Source organism: Eucalyptus grandis, chromosome 3 (genome assembly GCF_016545825.1).
Source record: "Eucalyptus grandis isolate ANBG69807.140 chromosome 3, ASM1654582v1, whole genome shotgun sequence".
NCBI lineage: Eukaryota > Viridiplantae > Streptophyta > Magnoliopsida > Myrtales > Myrtaceae > Eucalyptus > Eucalyptus grandis.
In genome coordinates, this window is record NC_052614.1 from 3,562,968 (window position 1) to 3,588,077 (window position 25,110).

The 25,110-nt window shown below is 40.8% G+C and overlaps 3 protein-coding genes and 1 long non-coding RNA gene across 14 annotated transcripts in view; all 4 read right to left on the reverse strand.

The window, feature by feature from the left end:
• Positions 1-25,110, reverse strand: part of LOC108953938 (toll/interleukin-1 receptor-like protein) — a 74,058-nt gene that overhangs the window by 12,492 nt on the left and 36,456 nt on the right. Inside the window, exon 6 of one of the 9 annotated variants that reach the window (XM_039309116.1) lies at positions 10,377-10,503. The exons of the other annotated variants lie outside the window; for them this stretch is intronic. The gene's annotated coding sequence lies outside the window, so the exon portion shown is untranslated. Of the gene's footprint in view, positions 1-10,376; positions 10,504-25,110 lie in introns of those variants that run through there. 9 annotated transcript variants of the gene reach the window in all.
• LOC120291530 (toll/interleukin-1 receptor-like protein) lies at positions 5,434-17,878 on the reverse strand. 2 transcript variants are annotated; one of them, XM_039309123.1, is made up of 2 exons: positions 17,056-17,878; positions 5,434-5,539 (listed from the first exon to the last, which is right to left on the reverse strand). In XM_039309123.1, the coding sequence occupies exons 1-2, from the start codon at positions 17,700-17,702 to the stop codon at positions 5,458-5,460; spliced, it is 729 nt and encodes a 242-aa protein (XP_039165057.1). In that variant the 5' UTR covers positions 17,703-17,878; the 3' UTR covers positions 5,434-5,457. The 2 variants fall into 2 exon arrangements, with proteins under 2 accessions (XP_039165057.1, XP_039165056.1); XM_039309122.1 differs by lacking the exon at positions 5,434-5,539 and adding an exon at positions 14,912-15,192 and having other exon boundaries at positions 17,056-17,877.
• LOC120291535 lies at positions 11,086-14,052 on the reverse strand. The gene is made up of 5 exons (XR_005549661.1): positions 12,765-14,052; positions 12,097-12,211; positions 11,783-11,857; positions 11,589-11,682; positions 11,086-11,124 (listed from the first exon to the last, which is right to left on the reverse strand). It is a non-coding gene; the product is annotated as an uncharacterized LOC120291535 (long non-coding RNA).
• On the reverse strand, positions 19,879-21,013 carry LOC120291531 (WAT1-related protein At3g28050-like). Of its 2 annotated transcripts, none has more exons than XM_039309126.1 (3): positions 20,484-21,013; positions 20,305-20,370; positions 19,879-20,148 (listed from the first exon to the last, which is right to left on the reverse strand). In XM_039309126.1, the coding sequence occupies exons 1-3, from the start codon at positions 20,675-20,677 to the stop codon at positions 19,890-19,892; spliced, it is 519 nt and encodes a 172-aa protein (XP_039165060.1). In that variant the 5' UTR covers positions 20,678-21,013; the 3' UTR covers positions 19,879-19,889. The 2 variants fall into 2 exon arrangements, with proteins under 2 accessions (XP_039165060.1, XP_039165061.1); XM_039309127.1 differs by having other exon boundaries at positions 20,058-20,165; positions 20,539-21,013.

Below are 25,110 nucleotides of genomic sequence, written 5' to 3' on the forward strand. Positions count from 1 at the left end.
GGATGCCGACCCAAAGAAGAGTTCAAAAGCCCTCCTTTTTGTATAATCTTTATCGTGCATTGAAAAGCACAGTACTCCATTGAACTATATAGATGACTTCCTTAAGGACAAAAATTATGGGAATGAGTATCTTTTTGAAGAAAATGGAGGAATGGGGAATTGCCCCGAAAGGAAAAAGAGGAAGCACTTGCGAACATTCCAAGAGATCCTCGTATGCCGGGACAAAATCCGATTGACGGGAACGATGATGACAAAATGTTCCTTGAATTTAAACCTAAAATGGGTGTGGCAGCAAAGGTGAAAGGAAATCGGATGGATTTGTTTAAATCCAAGGATCAGGAAAAAGTGTATTTCGACCGTTGAAAAGAGGGGTAATCAACCCTAGAAGTGTCGATTTTGACTTCGGATTCCATCAACTTGAACCTAAGAGAGAAGTTGAATTTGCTTCAACTTGAGACTTTCGCTCCGACTCTGAGACGGGTATGATCATCGACCGCTTATTTCTATTCAAATCTTAGCTTTTTGGATGCGAATAGAATTTCATTCGATGTTCGAGACAAAGTCTATGTGGTAGATGTGAATATGTTGGCGGACATAGTTGGAGTTGAACGAGGACGCTATCTCCCAATCAAAGTCTCACCTGCTCGAACTACTCTGGATCTTGTCAAAGATAGGGATGTAGATAAGAAAATTATCTATTCCAGGATTGCCATCAACATTGTGCTTCACAAGATTGTGATCAATTGTCTCGACCTAAGTCTACTTCAAAGACTTCGTGTCTCTTTCGAAGCAAAATTGATGTATGCGATCAACTCAGACGGAAGTTTTCTCTCCCGCACACTATTCTTTTCCATATGTACAGATCAGTGTCAAAAGACAAAGGACAATTGCCTTATCCTGGTCTGGTGACCAAGATCTTCAGACATCTAAATATTGAACTGCCACATACTCTTTGTGGTCAACCGTGTGATAAGATGGTGGTAGGTTTGAAGATGTTAACGAAGATGCGTCTGCAAGAACTTTCCAAGGCAATGGAGAAATTCAAAGTGAAATCTCCTGTTCAGTCTGCTTCAAAGAGAAAAGGAAAGGAGGCCATTGGAGCCTCATCGAAAAAGAAGAGAAGAACTCTCATCCTGGAGGATGAGGATGAAGATGATGAAGATCCCACTATTCCAAAGAGCCGACAAGAACAAGACGTGCGTGTCTTATCCGACGTAACTTCAGCGAAAGCGAGAAGAAGAAGAACAGAGAGAGAAGGAGAAAGAAGTTGAGGAAGAAGGAGAAGAAGAAAAAGAACATCTGGCTGATAAATGAGAGAAGGGAAATCAAGAGAATGATCATCACTCTTCCCCTTTCGATGTCCTAGAGACAGGGGGAGTTAGCGAGCAAGAGAGGTCTCCACCTCATCTTTGCTGAAGATCCAAGACAATCTCCGGAAGACCCAGAAGAAGTTCAGGTCTCTCAATTGCCTAAAGATGGTGATACGTCGATTCCAAATCTGCCAGACCGAACAGAAGTGCCATCGTCTACATACACACCATTTGAGAAAGTCAATGCCAGTACACAGACGGATGATTCGCGCAGATCTTCGTAGTATCATGAATATTCTTCCTGAAATGCGTAACCGAGATATATATTTCCGGACTGTGAAATCCAAGCTTTGAAGCATGCTTTGGACAAGCATCTTCAGTCTCTCCGGAAGATAAATTCCAAGACCTCGCTCCGCAACTTCAAGCCAATGCCAAGAGAGAAGAGGTAGCTCATCCGCGAGAAGATCGAAGAAGCTCGAAGGAGTAGTCCAGTCCATTGGGGATTTCCGGATCGTGCGCATTCCCAAGCAGACATGACTCCTTTCTCACCCTCTTTTTAATGATGACAAAAAGGGGGAGAACCAATTTGAACAAACATCATTATTTTAAAACTTTATTTGACTTTTGTGTTTATGTTTATTTTTGAGTATGACTTGAGAACTTGAACTTGAGTGTTAGGCGAATTGGCTGTGGATTTTGATGCTTGATTTGGTTGCATTTATATCAAGTATTGTTACATGTATTACTCATGAAAGACTAACCAATTTGCCGTGGATGCGAGTCTCGGTTGTTTATTAATCTTTATGAGTTAGCCATATTGCTTGAGAAATGTTTTTGCAGGTCAAAGTTGTTCAAATCTTCAAGAAAGTTTTGTCACCATCAAAAAGGGGGAGATTGTTGGAGAAATCTTTCCAGAATATTTTGAAGCTGACAAAACATTTCTATCAGTCTAAGTCTGGATATCGATAGTTAAAGTCTCAAGACTTTATAGTCTCAAGACTTTGTAATCTCAAGACTCAAGACTCAAGACTCAAAATTATTCTCACTGACAGTCTTTCTAATCCAGTGTTGAAGGAAATCCAAAGCCGAGGTTTATGGTTGAGGATTTGATCCTATCCTCTGGAATAGATTCTTTGGTTGGATAATCATTTCGGATTCTTTAATTCTTATCTAAGATCGATTGAAGATCCGATGGTCGACGAAATAATCTTGGATTATTCTATTCTTGGAAACCGAGATCCTGATTGTATGGGCGAACAGATTGATGGGCTATCATTAGATTCCTTAAATAGCTCGGATGATCTTCTTGATTGATTCCGTCCAACGGGTAGATTGGAGGAATTCCTTTGGTAAGTGCCAACGGCTATGATGGCATGAAGGAGTATAAAAGGAAGACGTTCTAGTTGTCTTAAGGGTGTGATCGATAGAAAAATTCGAGTCGAAGATCCTTGATTGTTAGTTGAGATTGAGCGAAATTGTATACAGAGAGTGTTTATACTTGGTGACGCCTTGAGTGAGTGTGGTAGATCATCTACACCTAGAAATCAAGGAAGATCAACATGTAACAACTCTTTGATCATAGTGGAATCCAGCCAATCGGCTGTCAGTGCAGAAGAGTGGACGTAGGCTTGAATCAAGCCGAACCACTATAAACCGAGTGTTCAATTCTCTCTTTCCCTTACTCAGTCTTGCGATTGAATTTTTAACTGTTGCAAATTCTCTAATTGTTTAAATATCGTGCAAGCTTCGAGAAATTTTTTTGTATACCTATTCACCCCCCCTCTAGGTACTCGTACTAGCTATTTCAGCAGTATTGTCTATGTTTAGTTCCTTCAGTTCTTCCAATTTGCCTATTTCTTTGGGTAGCACTCGGAGTTTCTTACATCCCGAAATGTCCAAAGAAACGAGGCTCTTCAAAGAGCCTATCCATGGAGGAATTTCCTCTATAGCAGTCTTGCTTATGTTTAGTTCCTCAAGTTTTCCAATTTGCCCATTTCTCTAGGTAGCACTTGGAGATTATGACATTTTGATAAGTCCAAAGAAACAAGGCCTCGACTTCTCCAATAGAATGGTGAATTTGCTCCAGATCAATACATCCTTCAAGGACTAATATCTCTAAATTTTTAAGGCGGAGAGATCGGGACTAACCTTTAAGCGATTAGAATGTCGGAGATTTAGAACTTTCAACTCCTTCGCCACCTACAAATAAAATGACTAATGAATTTTTTTTATAAGAGTAAGCCATTAGAAACAAAAGACAACATGCTCTCCTCGACCTTGAGATGACTCCAACCTCCCTGAAAGCTCTAAATTCCATGATAAATCAAGTATGACTAATTTCTCTAGACTAAAACTAGCAGCCCAGGATGCATTCCACTTGCGGCACTCAAGCCATCGCAACTTAGGAAGCAAGCTTTTGGAATCTCCAATTAGTATAGAAAATAAAGGCACTTGAAGGAACCTTAAGTTCGGTAGCGTCTCCAATTGGTCAGTTGTGAATTCATTGAGTAAGGTTACTCCGTCAAGACGAAGGGCCTGAACGTGAAGTTTTTCAATTCCCTGCACAAATGTTGCACCAAATTAGCTAATAGTGGATTGATATCATTTTGCTTTCGTTATATACGGGCGAAGTTGGCACGTAGATCAGACCAAATTATATCATGTGGCTAGGTATTATTTTCTTTTTTGCCCTTAATGAATGATATCATGTAATCTTTCCCTATGAATTTACTGCAAAACACATTAAATATTAATCTTAATGTCTTCCCTTCTTTGGTTTGTGCTATCTCTCCCTTTTTCTTCTCTTATGTGATTAAAGACTCAGTGCAATGTGTCATTTCGGGGAATAAGCACGATGGCTCGGCTAACGACTTAGAATTAATTGATACTAACACACATCAAGTGCACAAGTAACCACTAATGAGCTAGGAGTTTAATGCCTAAGCCCAAAACTTTTCTTTCCTTAACTTGTAGGAAATGTTTACCATGTATAGATGCTAAGCAAATTTCATCCTAACCACATCAAGGAAATAATATAAGGAGAATAATCTCGGCTGTGAGGTCTAAAATTGATTCCAATTAGAGGAATTCGTGTAAAAAAGACAGTAGTGCAATAATAGAGGAAACAAGTACCTTATTTCTCTCAAGTACTTCCAAGGCTTCCTCATGGAACCACACCCTACTTCGGTTCATAGGCACAATGTAATCTTCTTGACGAACAATTTCCCTACCAAGGTCTCTCAATTGGTCATGCATTTTCAGCTCACAATTATCTCCAATTTTTATTAGCGACATAAGCCTCAATATTTCAATCCCCATTTTTGGAGAAAAACCACAGGCATCCCACATGTAGGATGCAATTCTTAAATCAGTTCCAATAAAGAAACAAGCTATATCCAAAAATATTTGTTGTTCCTTATAGTCCAGTGCATCATAACTTATTTTCAGCTTCTTACGCACTTCTTTATGTGGTACTTTATTTAACTTTTTCAATGTGTCTCGCCATAACGATTTGTTTTTCCCACACAAAAATGAGCCTATAACCTCGAGTGATAAAGGAAGCCCTCCAGTAGTGGATACGATATCACGAGACAAAGATTCGAATTCATGTGGAGGAGAGTCCCTCCTAAAAGCATGTCTACTAAACAAGATCAAAGACTGATCCTTAGCCATTCCATTGAGTTCGTGGCAGTTCACATTAGCATCATCGAGAATAGACTTTCTTCTTGTGGTAATGATCATTCTACTTCCCCTCTCAAACCAGTCACCTTTCCCAATTAAAGCTTTTAGTTGATCATGGTTATCCACATCATCTAAAAGAAGTAGGACTTTCTTATGTTTAAATCTGGATTCCATGATCCTAATTCCTTCATCCTCATTCGACACTTTATCCTCTCTTCCTAGTATATCCCTTATTAATTGCTCTTGCAAACATGAAATGCCCTTGTGCTGTGAGGATTCTCGAATATCTGTAATGAAACTACGATGCTGAAATTGGTTGGAGAGCTTATTGTAAACGACCTTGGCTAAAGTTGTCTTACCAATACCCCCCATTCCATGGATGCCGACAATTTGGGTAGAATGGTGGTTATCATCGAGCAATCTTAGAATATTTGCCACAAAAGTATCATCAATTCCGACAAGTTGTTCAAGTAACAACCAGTTGAAAGGCCTCTTTTAACTTGCTCAAAACTGTTCTGACGACCATTCTCACCAATTCTCCTTCACGGCTGTTTATAAGATTCAAGCTAAAATGAATTAGAAGAACAATCATATCCTGTTGTATCTTATTATTACCACACTACAGCTTACAAGAGCTAAAAAAGCAAGCACAAATTGTGAAACACGAGATAGAATAGCTTTCTCAACAAGCAAGATTCAGTTGAAAGAAATTAAATAAGGTTTGTATATAAATTGAAATACCCGTTAACAATTTTCTCCGATTCCCATCCCTTTAAGGAAGCCACTTCTCGGAGCGCTTCTTTCCATTTGGCAACGTCTTCCCTAGAATACTTCCCCCTTAAATGGGAGAAAGCCTCTCGAAAGCTCCCTTTCTGGTGTCGTACATCGGCCGGTTCAACCCGGTAAAATATGGGCAAGACAACTTGCCCAGCGTTCTTCATGCACTCAATCATTTGAATGAGCTCTTGAAGGCACCATTTGCTCCAAGCGTAGTTTTGAGAGAGAACTGGGATGGAGATCTTACTATTCTTAATGGCCGCGAGAAGGTTGGTGCCGATCTCCTCACCTTCGCAAAGCTCATCATCGTCTTTGAACACGGAAATTCCAGCATCGACAAGGTTGTTGTAGAGGTGATCCACGAAGGTATTGCGAGTATCTGTACCTCTGAAACTCAAGAACACATCGTAACTGTTACTTCCTTTCAGAGCGGCGGACGAGCTAGGCGCAGCGGTATCATCTGCTTTTCGACCTTTGCTATCTTTGTCGGTATGGGCAAATTTGGATGCAAGACAAGGGAAGAGACGTTTCATTTTTGGCTCCTCCAACAACTCTTGAACCGAGTCTCTATGCTTGTATGAAAGATTAAAATGCCTAATTTCGGGCTCTGCTCAAGAAGGTTACTATGCGGAGCTGAGTTTTTGACAATTTCTAATTCAAGATACACATGGATGAAGAGGGGAAAAAGAAGAAGACGAATTAATGAAGAATGACCGAGAGCTAGTCGTCGGGAGAAGAGGCTCGACTGGGGAAGTGGGCATCCTTCGTCCCAGAAATCAGAGTGGGGAAGGACGGAGCCTCCTGCTCCACCTCAGACTCCAGCGACGCTTGGCCAACCTCATCAAATTGCTCTACTCGAGGAATCTCAAGTTGTTCGTCGCTTATCATTAAGCTCGTTCGATGAGAAGGGGAAGCACTGTTCTCCCGAAGAGATGCCTTTTCCATGTTCTTATCAGCCAATGGGTGTTCCCGTCGTATAAGCCCACGAATCTTTCATTGAACGGAATTATACGGTTGTCATTTATAAACTGTGCATGTTTATCATCTAATATGTTGCTTGTTCCGCTTCAGTCGCAACTTCAGCCAAAGCTAAGAACTCTGTTCACTCTATCATTTGATTGGATTCAAATCCTCCCTTCTTACATCATAGCTTCTAATCACGCTTGACTTGACGAAGAGCATCTGCCTTATTTCTTAGGGCTTAATAATGTAGAAAATTATGGATTAATTTTAATTCCTTGTAAAAATAATTTTCTGTAAATTGCATCAAATATAGACATTAAGATTAGCATTACCAGCGTTAAATATTAAAATTATTTTTAAAAAATTAATTAGTTTAAAAAATTCAAAGTTAAAATTAATTAAAAATATGATTATTTATTAAAAAATCAAATAGGGCCCGGTCAGGGCTGGGCCTATCCGGGCCTCCTTCTTTGTGGCCCGCTCTTTTCACCCCGCGCAAGGCGGGCCCACTCTTCCCTAGCCCGGCCCGCTCATCTCTTCCTTCTTCCTCCTCCTTCGCCGGTTTGGCTGCAGGCATAACGACAAACAGATGGCGGACGTCGTACGAGCGAAGGACGACGAGGAATGTCGTGCGTGCAATGCTCGGCAAGGTCGATCGGCGTGCTGGAAACACAGCTGGCGACATCCTTGGAGCTCAAGGGAGGGGTTTTTCGCTTGTTCGGCCGAGGAAGCGCAACGCAGAGAGAGTGCTGGTGAGACTGAGAAGGCCAGAGAGAGAGAGAGACCGGCGTACTCGATGAGGACGATATGCCAGAGGATGAAGCTTTTGATTCCGAATCAGAATTGGATGCAGGAGAAGAGGAAGATGTGAAGTCGCCCGAGGCTAAGGAAAACGTCGTATACGACAGGGACCGCATTATGGATAAGCTCGGAGACACGAGCTGGCCGCAGGATGTGCCCTGGGATTTCAATGATTGTCTATTTTCCGAAGTTCATCAATTCAGCTGCGATTCAAGTTCAATCCGGCACGGTTCCAATGATCTCTTCGGAGCATCAATCATCATCATTCAAGCTCAGATACCTTCAACTTGTGGCTTGCCAGCACAAAAACCAGAGCTAAGTCTCCTCTGTTTTTCTCTCGCTTTTGATTCTGGCTCAATCTATAGTGCTGAACTCTCGGTTTCGTTCTCGTGTTCTCAGAAATTCCGTTTTCCATTCTGGAGTTCATCTTCACGGACGTGTTCGTACCCTCCTCCGACCGAAATGAAGATTATGGCAATGGATTAAAGCCAAGTGATTCGCGTCCTGCCTCTGGTTTCAATCAGCACAGATTCCGCATTGATTTTACGTGTTTCTTGTAGAACAACAGCTCCATCACCAATGAGCGTCAAGACAAATCTGAAGGTCAGTAAAACTTGCTTAAACTTCATCAAACATGCTCGATTGTTGCTGAGGTTTTTTCGATTCGTACTTAGTGTGATCAAGACTTGTGTTAAACCTTGCCCATATTCGAAGATTCTCACCTTTGAAGTTAGCCAGCAATCTCCTTGAAAGAAAAGATAAACAATTTCCAGAGAGTACAGATGTCTTGACATCTACATCATTGATAGTTTTGCACACCATCAAGAATCATTTTTTCATGCATGCAGAAGAAATTGCTTACTTCCACACAGAATTTTCATTCTGAGAAAGCTTCGCAATTCTTCTGCGTTGTCTTTCTTCTTTTGCTGGGCAAGGGGATGGAGAAAGCGGAAAAGGCAAGACCTCTGGTGGTAAGGATGGGCCACCCCCGAAGCCAAATCTTGATTGATTCTAGTTTTATAGGATGTAAAATTCAATCATTCCTTGTGATCAAACAGCGCTTCTGCAAGGCCATGGCTCTAGAATATGAGATATGTGTCAGAGATAAGGGAAATTCACCTGAGAGCACCCATAATTCGGTATTAAGTTCCTGCATAATAGAGAAGCCGGAAGAATAGCAATTCTCAAATGATGCAGCATGCTATAGTCTCTTGTCCGTCCCATAGTCTTCAAAACAAGTTTCAAGATAAAGAGAATCAGATCAAATCTATATCTATTTTGTTTCCACATATTAACGATGTACTTACTTGCATGGTTCTAGCAAAAAAAAAAAAAAAAGGAAAAAAAAATGTACTTACTTGCATGATACCACTGCAACCTTGTAAATCCTGGAGAAAAACAGCCATGCTCATTAGAAAAAGGCAAAAACATTAGTTGCAGACTCTGCTAAAACACTGGATGCGGGTCTGCAGACAAAATGTTCAGCAACGGATTAAGAATGGTAAGAACATGCAAGCATTATTTTGAAGAAATTGCTCAGTTTCTTGGGGTCATTTTATACAAGATTTTGGCTGATTTTGGTTTGAAGAATAGCTTACCCCTGTGAGTCTGTAAAACAAGAAAAAATGACTGAGAGATGATATCTATTTGTCTCTGTTCTTCTACTGACCAAATAATGACCAGCTGCAGGATATGGCTGCAGCCTCAATTGTAGGACATTATGGGACAGAAACGTGGATATTTATCAACCACTCATCAGTTAAATACCTCGCTAAGTGCAATTACTGTCATAACGCAAGCAATGAAAGTGTTCAACTCAACAGAAATTTCAGGACAAACCTTAAGCCTAATCAGCCAATTCAGTCATGCCCGTGAGATCCTGCAATCTCAAAATCAAGGGGTGCTTAACCATATAGTTGCAACACAAGTCATAGAATGGACATAATTGCAAAAAAATTAACGATACAGTTGCTATCAATCTCCTTACATCGATAATACAGTTACCCACGGCTTCTTGAGGAGCCACTAAGTTAAAAATGTCATCTTGCTTGTCAACCTCTTTGGCACCTATTGCAGATTTAAGGCTTAGTAAAGTTACACATTGTTAAATAATTCCAAAATTGTTCTGAAAAGCGATATAAGCTAATGATAGAAATGCTGCTACGGATCAGAGGTGCAATGCAACGGCCATCTAAGCATACAAGATTGATATGTGAGCCCCCTCCCTATCAAAGACATTAAAGTTTTAAGCCCCCATGACTTAAAAAAAAAAAGAAAGAAGAGGAAACACAACGTCTAAAGTTGAAAGTATGCACTAATCACATGTTGGGCAAATTCTTGCATGGAGTTGGATGTCAAGAGAGGAACTTGGAAGTCCCTTACCACGTATACTTGGACTCTTTAGAGTCTATATATTTGGATTCTGCGTGTATTATGACAACAACCACTTTGTCCGCCAACGACCAAGGAGAGAAGTAGTCAATGGTACGATCACCCTAACCTTTTAACAAGCATATGTCATTTAGATAAACTCAATTTTCCCAACTATATACCTATAGATCCAATCTTGACAAAGGTTCCTAATGCACCATGATCTCCCAATCCATGAACTCCAATATCTTGCAACTACCAGCAAGCTGCAGTGGCATTCCAGCAAGAGCACCTTCTCCCATGGACCCTCGAGATGATTTTCTAACAAATATGAATATAAACGGGTAACCAACACCTAATCTTAACGTAGGAGAGGCACAGGAACTAAGTCAGGTATACCTTAACACATTTTCCATCGTCAGCAAATGAAAGAGCAATAACCCTGACAAGTTCCATCAGAGTACCAATTCTATAAACATCCTTTCCAGATTGCATCACTAAAATATGGTTAAATTCCTATTATCTGTTTGACGAAGGACCAAATGTTCTCATATGATCATCTTTCCATTTCTGGGTTTAGCTCTGGGATATTGATTTCTACCTGAAATGTTCACAAGAAGAGCAGCATGAGTTTGGCTTTGGGAGTAACATGCATAGGTTGATGAGGAAAACTGTAATAAGATGAAACAGGGCAAATCTGTTTGAGTAGGAGGTTCCCCTTAAATTTCGAGCTTTGGATTCTTTTGTTATCAGTAAAATGGGATCAGCTTGATTTTAAGTATCAAAAGTCGTGTGTGTGAAACTATAAGAACAAATAAACATATAGAAAATATGATGACTTAGGATATCTAAATCTCTCGTTAGTTTCTTTCTTCGAGTAACTCAGCCAATGAAAACAGCATCAAAGACGAATATCCTACCTTTAGTCTTGTTTTTCCATCATATATGTCTCTCTGCGTTGCTTGGAGCACAGAATCATAGAAATATGTCCTGATTTCTCTAGAGTGAGGAATGTCATTCAATCTAGTAGGTTTTCCCGCCATTTACCCTATAGAATGCTAAAGCAAAATAAGGCACGGATATAGCATAGATATTATTAAAAACTCTGCAGATCCACGTTGCAGCTTTCAAACTAGGAACAAGGATAAATTATAGCATGATGAAGTACCTCCTTTTTAGTCGCCCTCATCTGATGGCAGTGAGATCCCAAATACAAGGTTCCCTGAAAGAAACGTCACGGGCTTACAAGACATTGAGATTAAGAAACTCGACATTTATGAATTGCAACATCAACCCTTTTCTTTGATATATCCCTCACAAAAGGACTTCCGTCATTTTTCTCAGCAAAGATAATTATTGTCCTGCAATACATTCCTTGCCAGTCTTTCCAGAGTACTCCCTTCAGTTAAGCAAAACTAATCCTTTACATGCGCTTCTAGAAGATTCCATGAGAAGTAACTCATCCTTTGAATCATTTAAAGCTGTCTATACTTTCCTGAGCTGCGCTACTTAGTTGCTAATTATACATCAATACATCCTTTCGGTCAACGAGTGGAAGTCTCTATCCTTCATTTTTTTTTTCTAAAAACTGGTGGCCTCCCACTTCAAGGAAAAGAAAAAGAAACTCATGATTGAAGTATCAAAGTAGAGTGATCCCAGTTGCACTTCGGATGATGTTACTCATACCTAGTTTTGTTGTTTTTGCTTTATCTTTTTGCACCCTTTACAGCAGTGAGTCTACTTCACTGAAAGCCACATCTCTGGGGTGATTTCCATCAATCTACACTCTCCAAAATGCAATCCATGGCAGGTTGTTACCAATTGCCATACAATTGTTAATGAGAAGTGGAAGAAAGAGTCAGTTGAGAGCAAGTGAGGACCTTATTCATTACGCTCAAGTAAGTCGATAATATAGCCTGAGCATTTTGCTTGTATATTTCCAACCGTGACTTCACCTAATACGAGAATCAAAAGTGAAATTACACAAAGGAAATGTTGGTAGACGACCAAAAGTAGCTAATCAGGCCTCTGCATTAATCAGAAAGTGACGGTTTTCAGGAAGCATAACCAGCCATATGTGTCATAGACTCCTAATCACCAATAGACATTGATGCTTGTCATGCGGATATTCTGATTATATTGTGATTCTAATACGAACTGGAACAGCTAGCAGTGGACTGGACTGACTCCTTACCAACCCGCGAAGGATTGTGAGACGGACCAGGTACGAAGAATGAATCTCCATCTGTGCACGGAAGTTGCTGGCCGGCAGCCGCTCAACTATTTGGTCAACACCAACCAACTCAAACCTAAGTTCAATATGGGATATAGAAAATGAAAAATTCAGGTGGAAAATGATAACATATTAAAAGAAAATATTTCAAGTGGAAAATGATTAAATACGACCTAATTATTTTACAAAAGGGAAAGAATACCAAAAAAAAAGTTATCGATCTTTTCCTCTCTTTTTTCATTAGGAAATTTGAAATTTTGGATATTAAGTATTTTGGCCAAATATGAAAAATATAAATTAAAGAAAAGAACGAGAAAACCCGAATTTAAGTTGTAAAGGGCCTTTTGGTTCCCGAAATTTATTTTCGTGTTCGTTTTCAATGCAAAGGAAACTGAAATTCCTTTTCATTTTTCCTAATTTTTTCTATCTATGTGGAGAACTTTTCCGATTTTCCCCCTGAAGCATCGTGTCAGGCCAGATCTCCCCAACTCCTCCCCTCCCCTTCGCCGCTCCCCCCCAAAAAAAAAAAAAAAAAACAAAACAGGAAAAAAAAAAAATTCCAGGGCTGCGTCTCCATTCCTTGAACTAATTCAGAGACAAAAGTACAACAGCAGGAAAAATCGTCTTACCAATTTAGGAAATGCTGATGAAATTGGCAATACATCTTGACGAAGAATAGTGCGACCTGCTTTTATCTAACTTCGAAAGGAAATGCGAATCGTTCCGACATCATAGCCGAAGTGCTCGACTCGTCGAAGCATTATTTTCATCGACCACTTGCTTCTCTGCCGCAGCGGTGCAATGAACATATGAGATTCCGCTAGGTTGCATCGCTGAACGTCTTTTAGAGTATAGACGCCGTGGAGTCCTGAAGCTCTGTGATCTCCACGAGTTCATGCGAGATTCAACCCCATCGTTCCATTAGATCTCAAAATTTGACAGATGTGGACTATTTGTTGAGAGCCTTGCCGTTGAATCCCTCATTTGTACACACGTTGGACTTTCTCTCGGCCCTCAACCTCACGAAGCTTCGAACAATGCAAAATGCGCAAATATTTCAGGTTATCGAAGCACGAGAGGCTTGGTAATGTTTCAATGGATGTGCAACCCTGGATATCCAGCCATTCCAATTTTTCCAACCTCTCAAGACCTTCAATTTTAACTAGGTGGTGGCAGTATTGAACATGTAATCGCTTCAGATACACTAATTGCGAAAGTTTTGGTCTTATAAGGTACTCACAGCCACTTATATCCAGTTCTTCTAAGTTTTTCAATCTGCCAAGACCTTGAACTAGATCTTCATTCACTGAGGAAGAACTCATATCCAAGTATCTCAAGGACTCTGCATGTTCAAGGCCGTCAAATTTGGATAACTTCTTACTTCCTGATACACTCAAATGTCTTAAGGATTTTAATGCTTCCAGACCCTTGATCTTCGTCAGCTCACAGCAATTTTGGATCTCTAATTGGGACAACAATTCTAAACTTGACAAACTTGGCAACTCTTTCAACTCATCACAGCTGCAAATAGAAAGCTTCAATATTGCTGAGGGAAGATCCGGCATGGATTCCAACAATTTGCATTTGGAAACTATGAGCTTTCTTAGATGGATTAGGTGAGAAAGTTGAGGCAATGTGCGATGCTGACAGGTGACTTCTAGAATCGTTAAATAGCCAGGAAGCTCTGGCAGTGACAGAAGTCTGTGGCAATCAATTAACCGAAGGTGTTGTAGAGAACGCAGCTTACTCATGCTTTTTGGCAGCGATTGAAGCATCCTGCAGCCACGTAAGTCCAGTTTTTCTAGACGAGAAAGCTCATCGAATTTGTCAGAGAAGCCATAAATGTTTGTGTGACTTAATACAAGGATCTTTAGTGAAGACAACCCATCTATGGGAACTTCCCCTGTCAAACTTGTGCAGTGCGAGGCATGCAATTCTTCGAGGTTGCTGAACTTGCCTCTAGTACTTGGTAAATATTTCAATTTACTTTCAGTAATATCCAAAATTTTCAAGTTGTTCAATTCTCCCAATTCAAGTAAAATCCAAATGGCTCGAGATGGCAATCCCAAATTTCTAATAAATGGGTCGACCGAGTCTTTCAATTCCTGAAGCCTAGTTCGTTCTCGTGATACATGGGAAGGGTTTTCAAATAACAAATACCCAGTTGGTACACGGGGAATTCATTGCTCCGAATTTTCAAGGGGGCCGACCCACGAGATTTAGTCCTCACTCCGCCTAAGAACAGGCGCTGCAATTTTACTAGGGATTTGATATTCACTGGAAATTCATATAAATTGATGCACCCACTCAAGTCAAGTTCCAACAAATTTACGAGATAACTAATTGAGTCGGGAGGTTCAACCAATGATTTGCAACCATGGGCGCGAAGTATCTCCAGCTTCTTCAAAGAAGCTAGACATTTAGGAATTTCCTCTATAGCAGTCCCGCTTATGTCTAGTTCCTTTAGTTCTTCGAGTTTGCCCATTTCTTGGGGTAGCAATTGGAGTAGCACACATTGTGAAAAGTCCAAAGAAACGAGGGTCCTGGCTTCTCCAATAGAATGGTGAATTTGCTCTAGATTGTCACAATTTGCAAGGACTAATATCTTTAATTTTTGGAAGGCTGAGAGATCGGGAGTACCTTTTAAACACTTGCAACCTTTAAGATTTAGAACTTTCAACTCCTTCGCCACCTGCAAAACAAAATGACTGGTAAATTTTCGCTAAGAATAAGCCATTAAAAACAAAAGAAGAGACAGCATGCTCTCCATACCTTGAAATGACTCCAACCTTCCAAAAACTCTGAAATTTTACTCCATGATAAATCAAGTACTATTAATTTCTCTAGATGAAATCTAGTAGCCACGGGCGCAATATGCCAGTTCCACTCAAGCCAACGCAACTCAGGAAGCAAGCTTTTGGAATCTCCAATTAGAATTCTGGCACGCACTTGAAGGAACCTTAAATTTGGTAGTTCTTCAAATTGTTTAGTTGTGAAGTCCGTGTTTGAGCTGCAATCGTCGAGACGAAGGGCCCGAACGCGAAGTTTTTCAATTCCCTGCACATATGTTGCATCAAATCAGCTAACATCAGAGCAATATCACTTTGCCTTCATTCTATAACGGTGAAGTTGACGCTTAGGTCAGACTAGATTTTATCATGTACACAAATACTTTTTTTTTTTTGGTTAATGAATAATATCATGTAATCTTCCTCTAGAGTTATTGTGAAACATTTTATATATTTGTCTTCATATCTTCCCTTCTTTGGTTTACGCTATTTCTCACTATTTCTTCTCTTATCCGATTAAAGAATCAGTGCAATAGGTCACTTCATGGGAAAAAGCACGATGGGTCGAATAACGACATAGAATGCGTTCATGCTAACACCAGTGCATAAGTAACCACTAACAAGCAGGGAGTTAATTCTCTAAACCCAAAAGTTTTCTTTCCTTAGCCCAACAAGAAATGTCTACCATGTTTAGATGCTAAGAACATTTCATCCTAATCACATCAAGGAAATAATATAAGGAGAATAATCTTGGCTGTGAGGTCTAAATTGATTCCAATTGAAAGAATTTGCATAAAAAAAGAGGGCAGAACAACGATAGAGGTAACAATTACCCTATTTCTCTGAAGTACTTCCAAGGCTTCCTCATGAGACCACACCCTACTTCGATTCATAGGCGCATTGTAATCTTCTTGACGAACAATTTCCCTACCAAGGTCTCTCAATTGGTCATGCATCTTCAACTCATAATTATCTCCAATTTTTATTAGCGACATCAACCTCAGTGTTTCAATCCCCATGCTCGGATAAAATTCATAGGCATCCCACATGTAGGACGCAATTCTTAAATCAGTTCCAATTAAGAAACAAGCAATATCCAAAAATATTTGTTTGTCCTCGTAGCTCAATGCATCATAGCTTATCCTTAGCTTCTTTTGCACATCCTCATGTGGTACTTTCTTTAACCTTTTCAATGCGTCTCGCCAAAACGATATGTTTTTGGCACATAGAAACGAACCTATAACCTCGAGAGATAAGGGAAGCCCGCCGGTAGTGGATACGACATCATGAGATAGAGACTCAAATTCATGTGGAGGAGAGTCCCTTCGAAAAGCATGCCTACTAAACAAGATCAAAGATTGATCCTTAGCCATTGCTTTGAGTTCGTATTGGTAAATCAACTCATCAAGATCAAGAATAGACTTTCTTCTTGTGGTAATGATTATCCTACTTCCCCTCTCAAACCAGTCATGTTTACCAAATAATGCTTTTAGTTGATCATGGTTATCCACATCATCTAAAAGTAGCAGGACTTTCTTATGTTTAAATCTAGATTCCATGATCCTAATTCCTTCATCCTTGCTCGACACTCTATCCTCTCTTCCTAATATATCCCTTATTAATTGCTCTTGCAAATATGAAATGCCCTTGTGCTGCGAGGATTCTCGAATATCTGCAATGAAACTACGGTGCCGAAATTGGTCGGAGAGCTTATTGTAAACAACCTTGGCTAAAGTTGTCTTACCAATACCCCCCATTCCATGGATGCCGACAATTTGGGTAGAATGGTAGTTATCATCCAGCAATCTTAGAATATTTGCCACAGTATCATCAATTCCGACAAGTTGTTCGGTAACAACCAGTTGAAAGGCCTCTTTTAACTTGCTCAAAACTGTTCTGACAACCATTCTCACCAATTCTCCTTCGCGGCTGTTTATAAGATTCGAGCTAAAATGAATTAGAAGAACAATCATATTCTGGTGTATCTTATGTATCTTATTATTACCACACTACAGCTTACAAGAGTAAAAAAAGCAAGCACAAGTTGTGAAACGTGAGATACAAAAGCCTTCTCTACAAGCAAGATCTAGTTGAAAGAAATTAAATAAGGTTCGTATAGAAATTGAAATACCCGTTAGCAATTTTCTCCGATTCCCATCCCTTCAAGGAAGCCACTTCTTGGAGCGCTTCTTTCCATTTGGCAACGTCTTCCTCAGAACACTTCCCCCTTAAATGGGAGAAAGCCTCTTGAAAGCTCCCTTTCTGGTGTCGTACATCGGCCGGTTCAACCCGGTAAAATATGGGCAAGACAACTTGCCCGGTGTTCTTCATGCACTCAATCATTTGAACGAGCTCTTGAAGGCACGCATTGCTCCAAGCGTAGTTTTGAGAGAGAACTGGGATGGAGATCTTACTATTCTTAATGGCCACGAGAAGGTTGGTGCAAATCTCCTCACCTTCGCAAAGCTCATCGTCGTCTTTGAACACGCAAATTCCAGCATCGACAAGGTTGTTGTAGAGGTGATCCACGAAGGTGTTGCGAGTATCTGTACCTCTGAAACCCAAGAACACATCGTAATTGTTACTTCCTTTCGGAGCGGCAGACGAGCTAGCTGCAGCGGTATCATCTGCTTTTCGACCTTTGCTATCCTTGTCGCTCTGGACAAATTTGGATGCGGCGGACGAGCTAGGCGCAGTGGTATCATTTGCTTTTCGACCTTTGCTATCTCTGTCGCTCTGGGCAAAATTGGATGCGAGACAGGGGAAGAGACGTTTCATTTTTTGCTCGTCCAACACTTCTTGAACCGAGTCTCTCTGCTTGTATGAAAAATTAAAATGCCTAATTTCGGGCTCTGCTCAAGAAGGTGGGCATGCGGAGCTGAGTTTTTGACAATTTCTAATTCAAGATACACATGGATCAAGAGGGGAAAAAGAAGAAGACGAATTAATGTAAGAATGACCGAGAGCTAATCGTCGGGAGAAGAGGCTCGACTGGGGCCCACCACTTCGTCCCAGAAATCAGAGTGGGAAGGACGGAGCCTCCTGCTCCACCTCAGACTCCAGCGGCGCTTGGCCCACCTCATCAAATTGCTCTACTCGAGATTCCATTCGTGATTTGGAAAACCTTATCCGCGCCATATCAAGAGCTAGGTAAGATTCTTGATTAATCCAATTTTCTCACATTTTATTAATGGGATTGCGACCCATGAATTAAGGATTAATCCCTAATTTCACAATGTGCATGTTTGATTTTCGCGCCCAAAATTTGACTTTCATTCGCATAAAAAAAATTGCCAATTCGATCTTACGCTTGAGATTCCATTCGTGATTTTGTTTAAAATTGGCCAACCCGATCTCTCATGTGTCGATCTCATGTGCAAGATATAGTTCGTTAATTTATGGATATCAATCTTATTTTGCCTGATTTGCTGTCGTGTTGTTTGATCGATTTTGTTTTCGTAAAAGAAAATAAAAAAAGAATTGTAGGATGTTAGTTTTTAAAAAAAAAAAAAATTAAAATTGCACTGTAAATTTTAATTTTGAATTTCATAAAATGAAAAAGAAAAATTAGAATTAGAATTAGGGCATTCTTTGCACGTTAGGATAAGATTGCGTGTTTATTTTTTTAATTAATTATAGGGTTGCATTTTAGGATTACTTGGTTAAGATAATGTTCTAATTTAAATTAGGATTTGACTTAACCTAATTCCTAATACAAATTGGATGATATCTTAATCTAGGTAGATGATTTTCGCATTTTTCTAATTTCGAATTTCATGGAAAATACCAAAAAAAAATTGTCTTAGAATAAATCAATTTCATCTTTTAGGATAGATTGCATGCTTATTTTATTTATGTCATATAGTTTAGGTTATATTGTCATGTCAAATCATTTCATATTAGATTAATAGCATGCAATGCATAAAGCATGATTCTCGTTAAATAAGTGAAAACAAAAAGAAATTGCGTGTTAATTAGAAATCATATCTAAAACGATGTGAATTATGATCTAACATTACAGATGTTTTCGATGCCATGAGGTAAGTCCTCATACAATTTATTCATTGCTTTATTTGGGTGTTAAATTGGTGGTTTGATCACCCACATGATCACTTCACATATTGGGGAGATAAATTAAAATCAATTCAAGCTGCTTGCAAAACATTTTTTTCGAAATAAAATGAAAAAGATACCGAAAGGGAATTAGAGAAATCTAACGTAATCAAGTCCCCGAACTCACAATCTTTGATTTGTAGGAGTAAAGTAAATCCTACTTTATTTGGTTTTCTAATCGACCCACCAAAAATAGATTAAAGACAACTCCTAACTGAAAAATAATTTGTATGTTAAGAACTTCAACCTAAGTCGCAAATTGGTATGAGCTTGGGAAAGCCCGAGCTAAATTTTGGCTTAACCAAACCCTAGGTGGCCAGCCAAACCTAGGTGGTGCACCTAAAAATTTGGTCGCGACACTTCCTTTTCACATCATAGCTTCTAAACACGCCTTGATGAAGAGCACCCCCGATTGACACCTAAATTTTGTCTTGTTTCTTAGGATTTAATGAAAATTTTCTCTAAATTGCATCAAATATAGACATTAAGCATTAGCATTACTAGTGTTAATTATTAAAAATATTTTTGAAAATTAATTAGTTTAAAAAATTCAAAAAAATTCTTTAAAAAATTAAAATTAAAATTAATTAAAAAAATCAAATAGGGCCGGGTCGTGGCTGGGCCTACCCGGGCCTCCTTTTTGCCCCGTTCTTTTCCCCCCGAGCTAGGCGGACGTCGTACGAGCGAAGGACGACGAGGAATGTCGTGCGTGCGATGCTCGGCAAGTCGGCGTGCTGTCAACACAGCTGGTGACTAGGGGTGTGCATGGTCCGGGCGGGCGGTTCCCGACCTAGAATCGGGAACCGCCCGCTAAGGACCGGTTCCGAAAAATCGGAACCGGGATCCACCCGTTTATTGCATGGATCCACCCGGGAACCGGACCGCCGGTCCGATCCGGTTCCCGGGTGGATCCATGGAACCGATTTTGATGCCAAAAATTCTGGTTTCGCGAGGAGAAACCCACCGAGAACCCAATTCAATTGTCGTGAGAGAAGAGAGACAAGGTGACGGGGATGGACAAAAGAAGGCAGCGAAGGTGAGCGGAGAACTGTTGGACCCTTGTACACAGTGATTACTAATCCCGGCATACCCGCATATCTGCGATGCGGATCTGCATCAACCAAATCACTAAAAAAAAATCACCACGTTTTCCTATACCAAACTCTTAGCAGTAGATCAAGACGTTTCGCTTCGAAAGAATTCCAAGAAAAGCAAAATCCACCAAGTCCACAAATTAATGCGAAACGAGGACACTTCGCTCACTCACCCGACCAGAGCGAGCAAGAAGATTTTGCGAAGCACGGAGAAAGTGAGAGGAGGGCGCGACCTTGACCTGCCAACAAGAGCAAACAAACAAGTCAAGAACTTAAAACCCTTCTCCCCCCCACCCCCTTTCGCCTGCCATCAATGGAGCTAGCGAGTGACAGGCATGAGCAGAGCACGAACTTGCGAGAGATGATGAAGGGGCAAGGAAGGAGGACGAGAGAGGAGAGGGCATTACAGTAGAAGGCCAAGGTGTACTTGTTGAGCCCGTCGGACATGGCCATTTTCGCCACCACCATGCTACTCGCTTGAACCAGAACCACCATTATCATCCCCACGAACGGCAGCGAAGCCCCGGCCCTCCCCTCCATCTCCATCTCTCTCTCTAGTTCTCTAGCTCTCTTCTCAGTTCGTGGGTGAAATAATTGGAGGACCCCGAGAAGCTTTCCTCCGTTTTACGGGACCGCCATCGATTGGATGATTTTGTTTGACTTTAAAACTGACCGAAGACAAAGATCTCTCCCTCCAACGGAAGACAGTGGCGGAGGAGGAGCAGCGGTGGCGTGGATACTCGGGGATGAATCGAAGACGAAGAGAACAGAGAGAATCGAAGATTGAGGAAGAAACAGAGAGAGAAGAGACGCGAATTAGGGTTTCGCAAATTAGGGCTCCGCGAGTTGCGACTTTTGTTTTGTTTAGTATTTTTTTTTTAAATTATAAATAGGTACCGGTCCGGTCCGGGTGGGCGGGCGGGCGGATCCGCCCACGGAACCGGGAACCGGACCGGTTCCCACCGGTTCTCAACAATTGGACCGGGAACCGGACGGTTCCCTCAAGAACCGCCGGTTCCGGGCGGTTCCGGTCCGGTTCCGGGCGGTCCGGGCGGTTCCCGGGTATTTTGCACACCCCTACTGGTGACGTCCTTGGAGCTCAAGGGAGGGGGTTTTTCGGCCTTGGAAGCGCCGAGGAAGCGCAACGCAGAGAGAGTGCTGGTGAGACTGAGAAGGCCAGAGAGAGAGAGAGAGAGAGAGAGAGAGAGAGACTGGCGTACTCGATGAGGACCATATGGCAGAGGATGAAATGAATGATCTCGGGGATGAAGCTTTTGATTCCGAATCAGAATCGGACGCAGGAGAAGAGGAAGATGTGAAGTCACCCGAGGCTAAGGAAAACGTCGTCTACGACAGGGACCGCATTATGCATAAGCTCGGAGACACGAGCTGACCGCAGGATGTGCCCTGGGATTTCAAAGATTGTCTATTTTCCGAAGTTCATCAATTCTGCTGCGATTCAAGTTCAATCCGGCAGGGTTCCAACGATCTCTTTGGAGCATCAATCATCATCATTCAAGCTCGGTTGCCTTCAACTTGCGGCTTTCCAACAGAAAAACCAGAGCTAAGTCTCCTCTGTTTTTCTCTGGCTTTTGATTCTGGCTCAATCTATAGTGCTGAACTCTCGGTTCGTTCTCGTGTTCGCCAAAATTCCATTTTCCATTCTGGAGTTCATCTTCACGGACGTGTTCGTACCCTCCTCCGACCGAACTGAAGATTACGGCAATGGATTAAAGCCAAGTGCCTCGCGTCCTGCCTCCGGTTTCAGTCAGCACAGATTCCACATTGATTTTGCGTTTGTTTTTTGTAGAACAACAGCTCCATCAGCAATGAACGTCAGACAAATCTGAAGGTTAGTAAAACCTGCTTAAGCTTCATCAAACATGCTCGATTGTTGCTGAGGTTTGTTTGATTCGTACTTAGTGTGATTAAGACTTGTGTTAAACCTTGCCGATATTCGAAGGTTCTCACCTTTGAAGTTAGCCAACAATCTCCTTGAAAGAACAGATAAACAATTTCGGACAGTACAGATGTCTTGACATCTACATCATTGATGGTTTTGAACACCATCGAGAATCATTTTTTTCATGCATCCAGAAGAAAATGCTTACTTCCACACAGAATTTTCATTCTGAGAAAGCTTCGCAATTCTTCTGCGTTGTCCTTCTTTGGCTAGGCAAGGGGACGGAGAAAGCAGAAAAGGCAAGACCTCCGGTGGTAAGGATGGGCCACCCCCAAAGCCAAATCTTGATTCATTCTAGTTTTATTGCATGTAAATTCAATCATTCGTTGTGATCAAACAGCGCTTCTGCAAGGCCATGGCCCTAGAATATGAGATATGTGTCAGAGATAAGGGAAATTTACCTGCGAGCACCCATAATTCGGTATTAAGTTCCAGCATAATAGAGAAGCCGGAAGAAATTGCAATTCTCAAATGATGCAGCATACTCCAGTCTCTTGTCCCGTCCCATAGTCTTCAAATCAAGTTTCAAGATAAAGAGAATCATATTAACAATGTACTTACTCGCATGGTTCTAGCAAAAAAGAAAAAAAAAAGAAAAAAAAATTATACTTATTTTGGCTGATTTTGGTTTGAAGAATAGCTTACCCCTGTGAGTCTGTAAAACAAGAAAAAATGACTGAGAGATGATATCTATTTGTCTCTGTTTTTGGACTGACCAAATAATGACCAGCTGCAGGATATGGCTGCAACCTCACTTGTAGGACATTATGGGACAGAAACGTGGATATTTATCAACCACTCATCAGTTAAATACCTCGCTAAGTGCAATTAGAGTCATAACGCAAGCAATGAAAGTGTGACCTGCTTTTATCTAACTACGGAACTAATTAAAAGACAAAAGTACAACAGCAGGCTCTCAAGAAAAATCGTCTTACCAAAATTACGAAATGCTGATGAATTCGGCAATACATCTCGACATAGAATAGCATGACCTGCTTTTATCTAACTACGGAAGAAAACGCGAATCCTTCTGACATCGTAGCCGAAGTGCTCGACTCATCGAAGCATTATTTTCATCGACCAATTGCTTCTCTACCGCAGTGGTGCAATGAACATCCGCGATTCCACTAAGTTGCATCGCTGAATGTCTTTTAGAGTCTAGACGCCTTGGAGTCTTGGAGCTCTGTGATCTCCACAAGTTCATGCGAAATTCAACCCCGTCGTTCCATTAGATCTTCGAAATTTGACAGATGTGGACAATTTGCTGAGGCCTTGCAGTTGAATCCCTCATTCGAACACACGTCCGACTTTCTCTATGCCCTGAACCTCACGAAGCTTCGAACATCGCACGATGCCCAAAAATTTCAGGTTATTGAAGCACGAGAGGTCTGGTAATGTTTCAATGGATGTGCAACCCCCGATATTAAGCCATTCCAAAATTTTCAACCTCTCAAGACCTTTAATTTCGACTAGATTGTGACAGTCCCGAGCACGTAATCTCTTCAAATGTGCTAATTGTGAAAGGTCTGGTCTTATGAGGCACTCACAACAACTTATATCTAGCTCTTCCAAGTTTTTCAATCTGTTAAGGCCATGAACTTGAAATAGGTCATCATTCACTAAGGAAGAACTCATATGCAAGTATCTCAAGGACTCTGCATTTTCAAGGCCGTCAAATTTGGATAACTTTTTGCTTCCAAATACACTCAGATGTACCAAGGATCTTAATGCTTCTAGCCCCTTGATTTCCATTAGCCAACGAAAGTTTTTAAAATCTAATTGTGACAACAATTCCAAACTTGACAAACTTGGCAACTCTTTCAACTTATCACATCTGAAGATAAAACTCTTCAATATTGCCAAGGGAAGCTCTGGAATGGATTCCAGCAATTGGCATTTGTAAACAGTGAGCTCTTTTAGATGGATTAGGTGAGAAAGTTGAGGCAATAAGTGATGTTGACAGGTGACTTCTAGAATTAAACAACTAGGAAGCTGTGGCAGTGAATGAAGTTTGTAACAACCAATTAACTGAAGGTGTTGTAGAGAAGAGAGCTTACCCATGCTTTTTGGCAGCAATTGAAGCATTTTGCAGCCGTTTAAGTCAAGTTTTTCAAGATGAGAGCACTTATCAAATTTGTCGGGGAAGCCAGAAAACCTTGTCCAACTTATTTCGAGGATCTTTAGTGAATACAACCCATCTATAGGAATTTCCCCTCCTAATCTCTTACAATGCAAGGCATGCAATTCTTCAAGGTTGCCCAACTTGCCTATAGTACTTGGCAAATTACTCAAATCACTTCTAGTAATATCCAAAATTTTCAAGTTCTTGAAATCGCCAGTGGATTCAGGTAATTCCCAAATGCCCATACATGGCAATCTCCGAGGAGATAGATCCCCCCCCCCCTCCACCTAAAGACAGGCGCTACAATTTCATGAGGGATCCAATACTCTCTGGAAGTCTTTCCAAATTGATGCGCATGCTCAAGTCAAGGGTTGACAAATTTATGAGATGGCTAATTAAGTTAGGAAGTCTAACCAATGATTTGCAACCATGGGCATGAAGTATCTCTAGCTTCTTCAAAGAACCTATACAAGGAGGAATTTCCTCTATAGCAGTCCTGCATATGTTTAGTTCCTTCAATTCATCCAACTTAACCATTTCTTCAGGTAGCACTCGGAGTTTCTCACATAGCGAAAAGTCCAGAGAAATGAGGCCCTTGACTTCTCCAATAGAATGGTAAATTTGCTCCAAACTATAACATCTTGCAAGGACTAATATCTCAAAATTTTGGAAGGCCGAGAGATTAGGAGTAACTTTTAAACAATGACAATTTGTAAGATTTAGAACCTTCAACTCCTTCGCCACCTGCAAAACAAAGTGACTGATAAAATTTCATTGAGAGTAAGCCATTAGAAACAAAAGACATTATACTCTCCATCTGACCTTGAGATGACTCCAACCTTCCCAAAGCTCTGAAACGACACTCCATGATAGATCAAGTATGACTAATTTCTC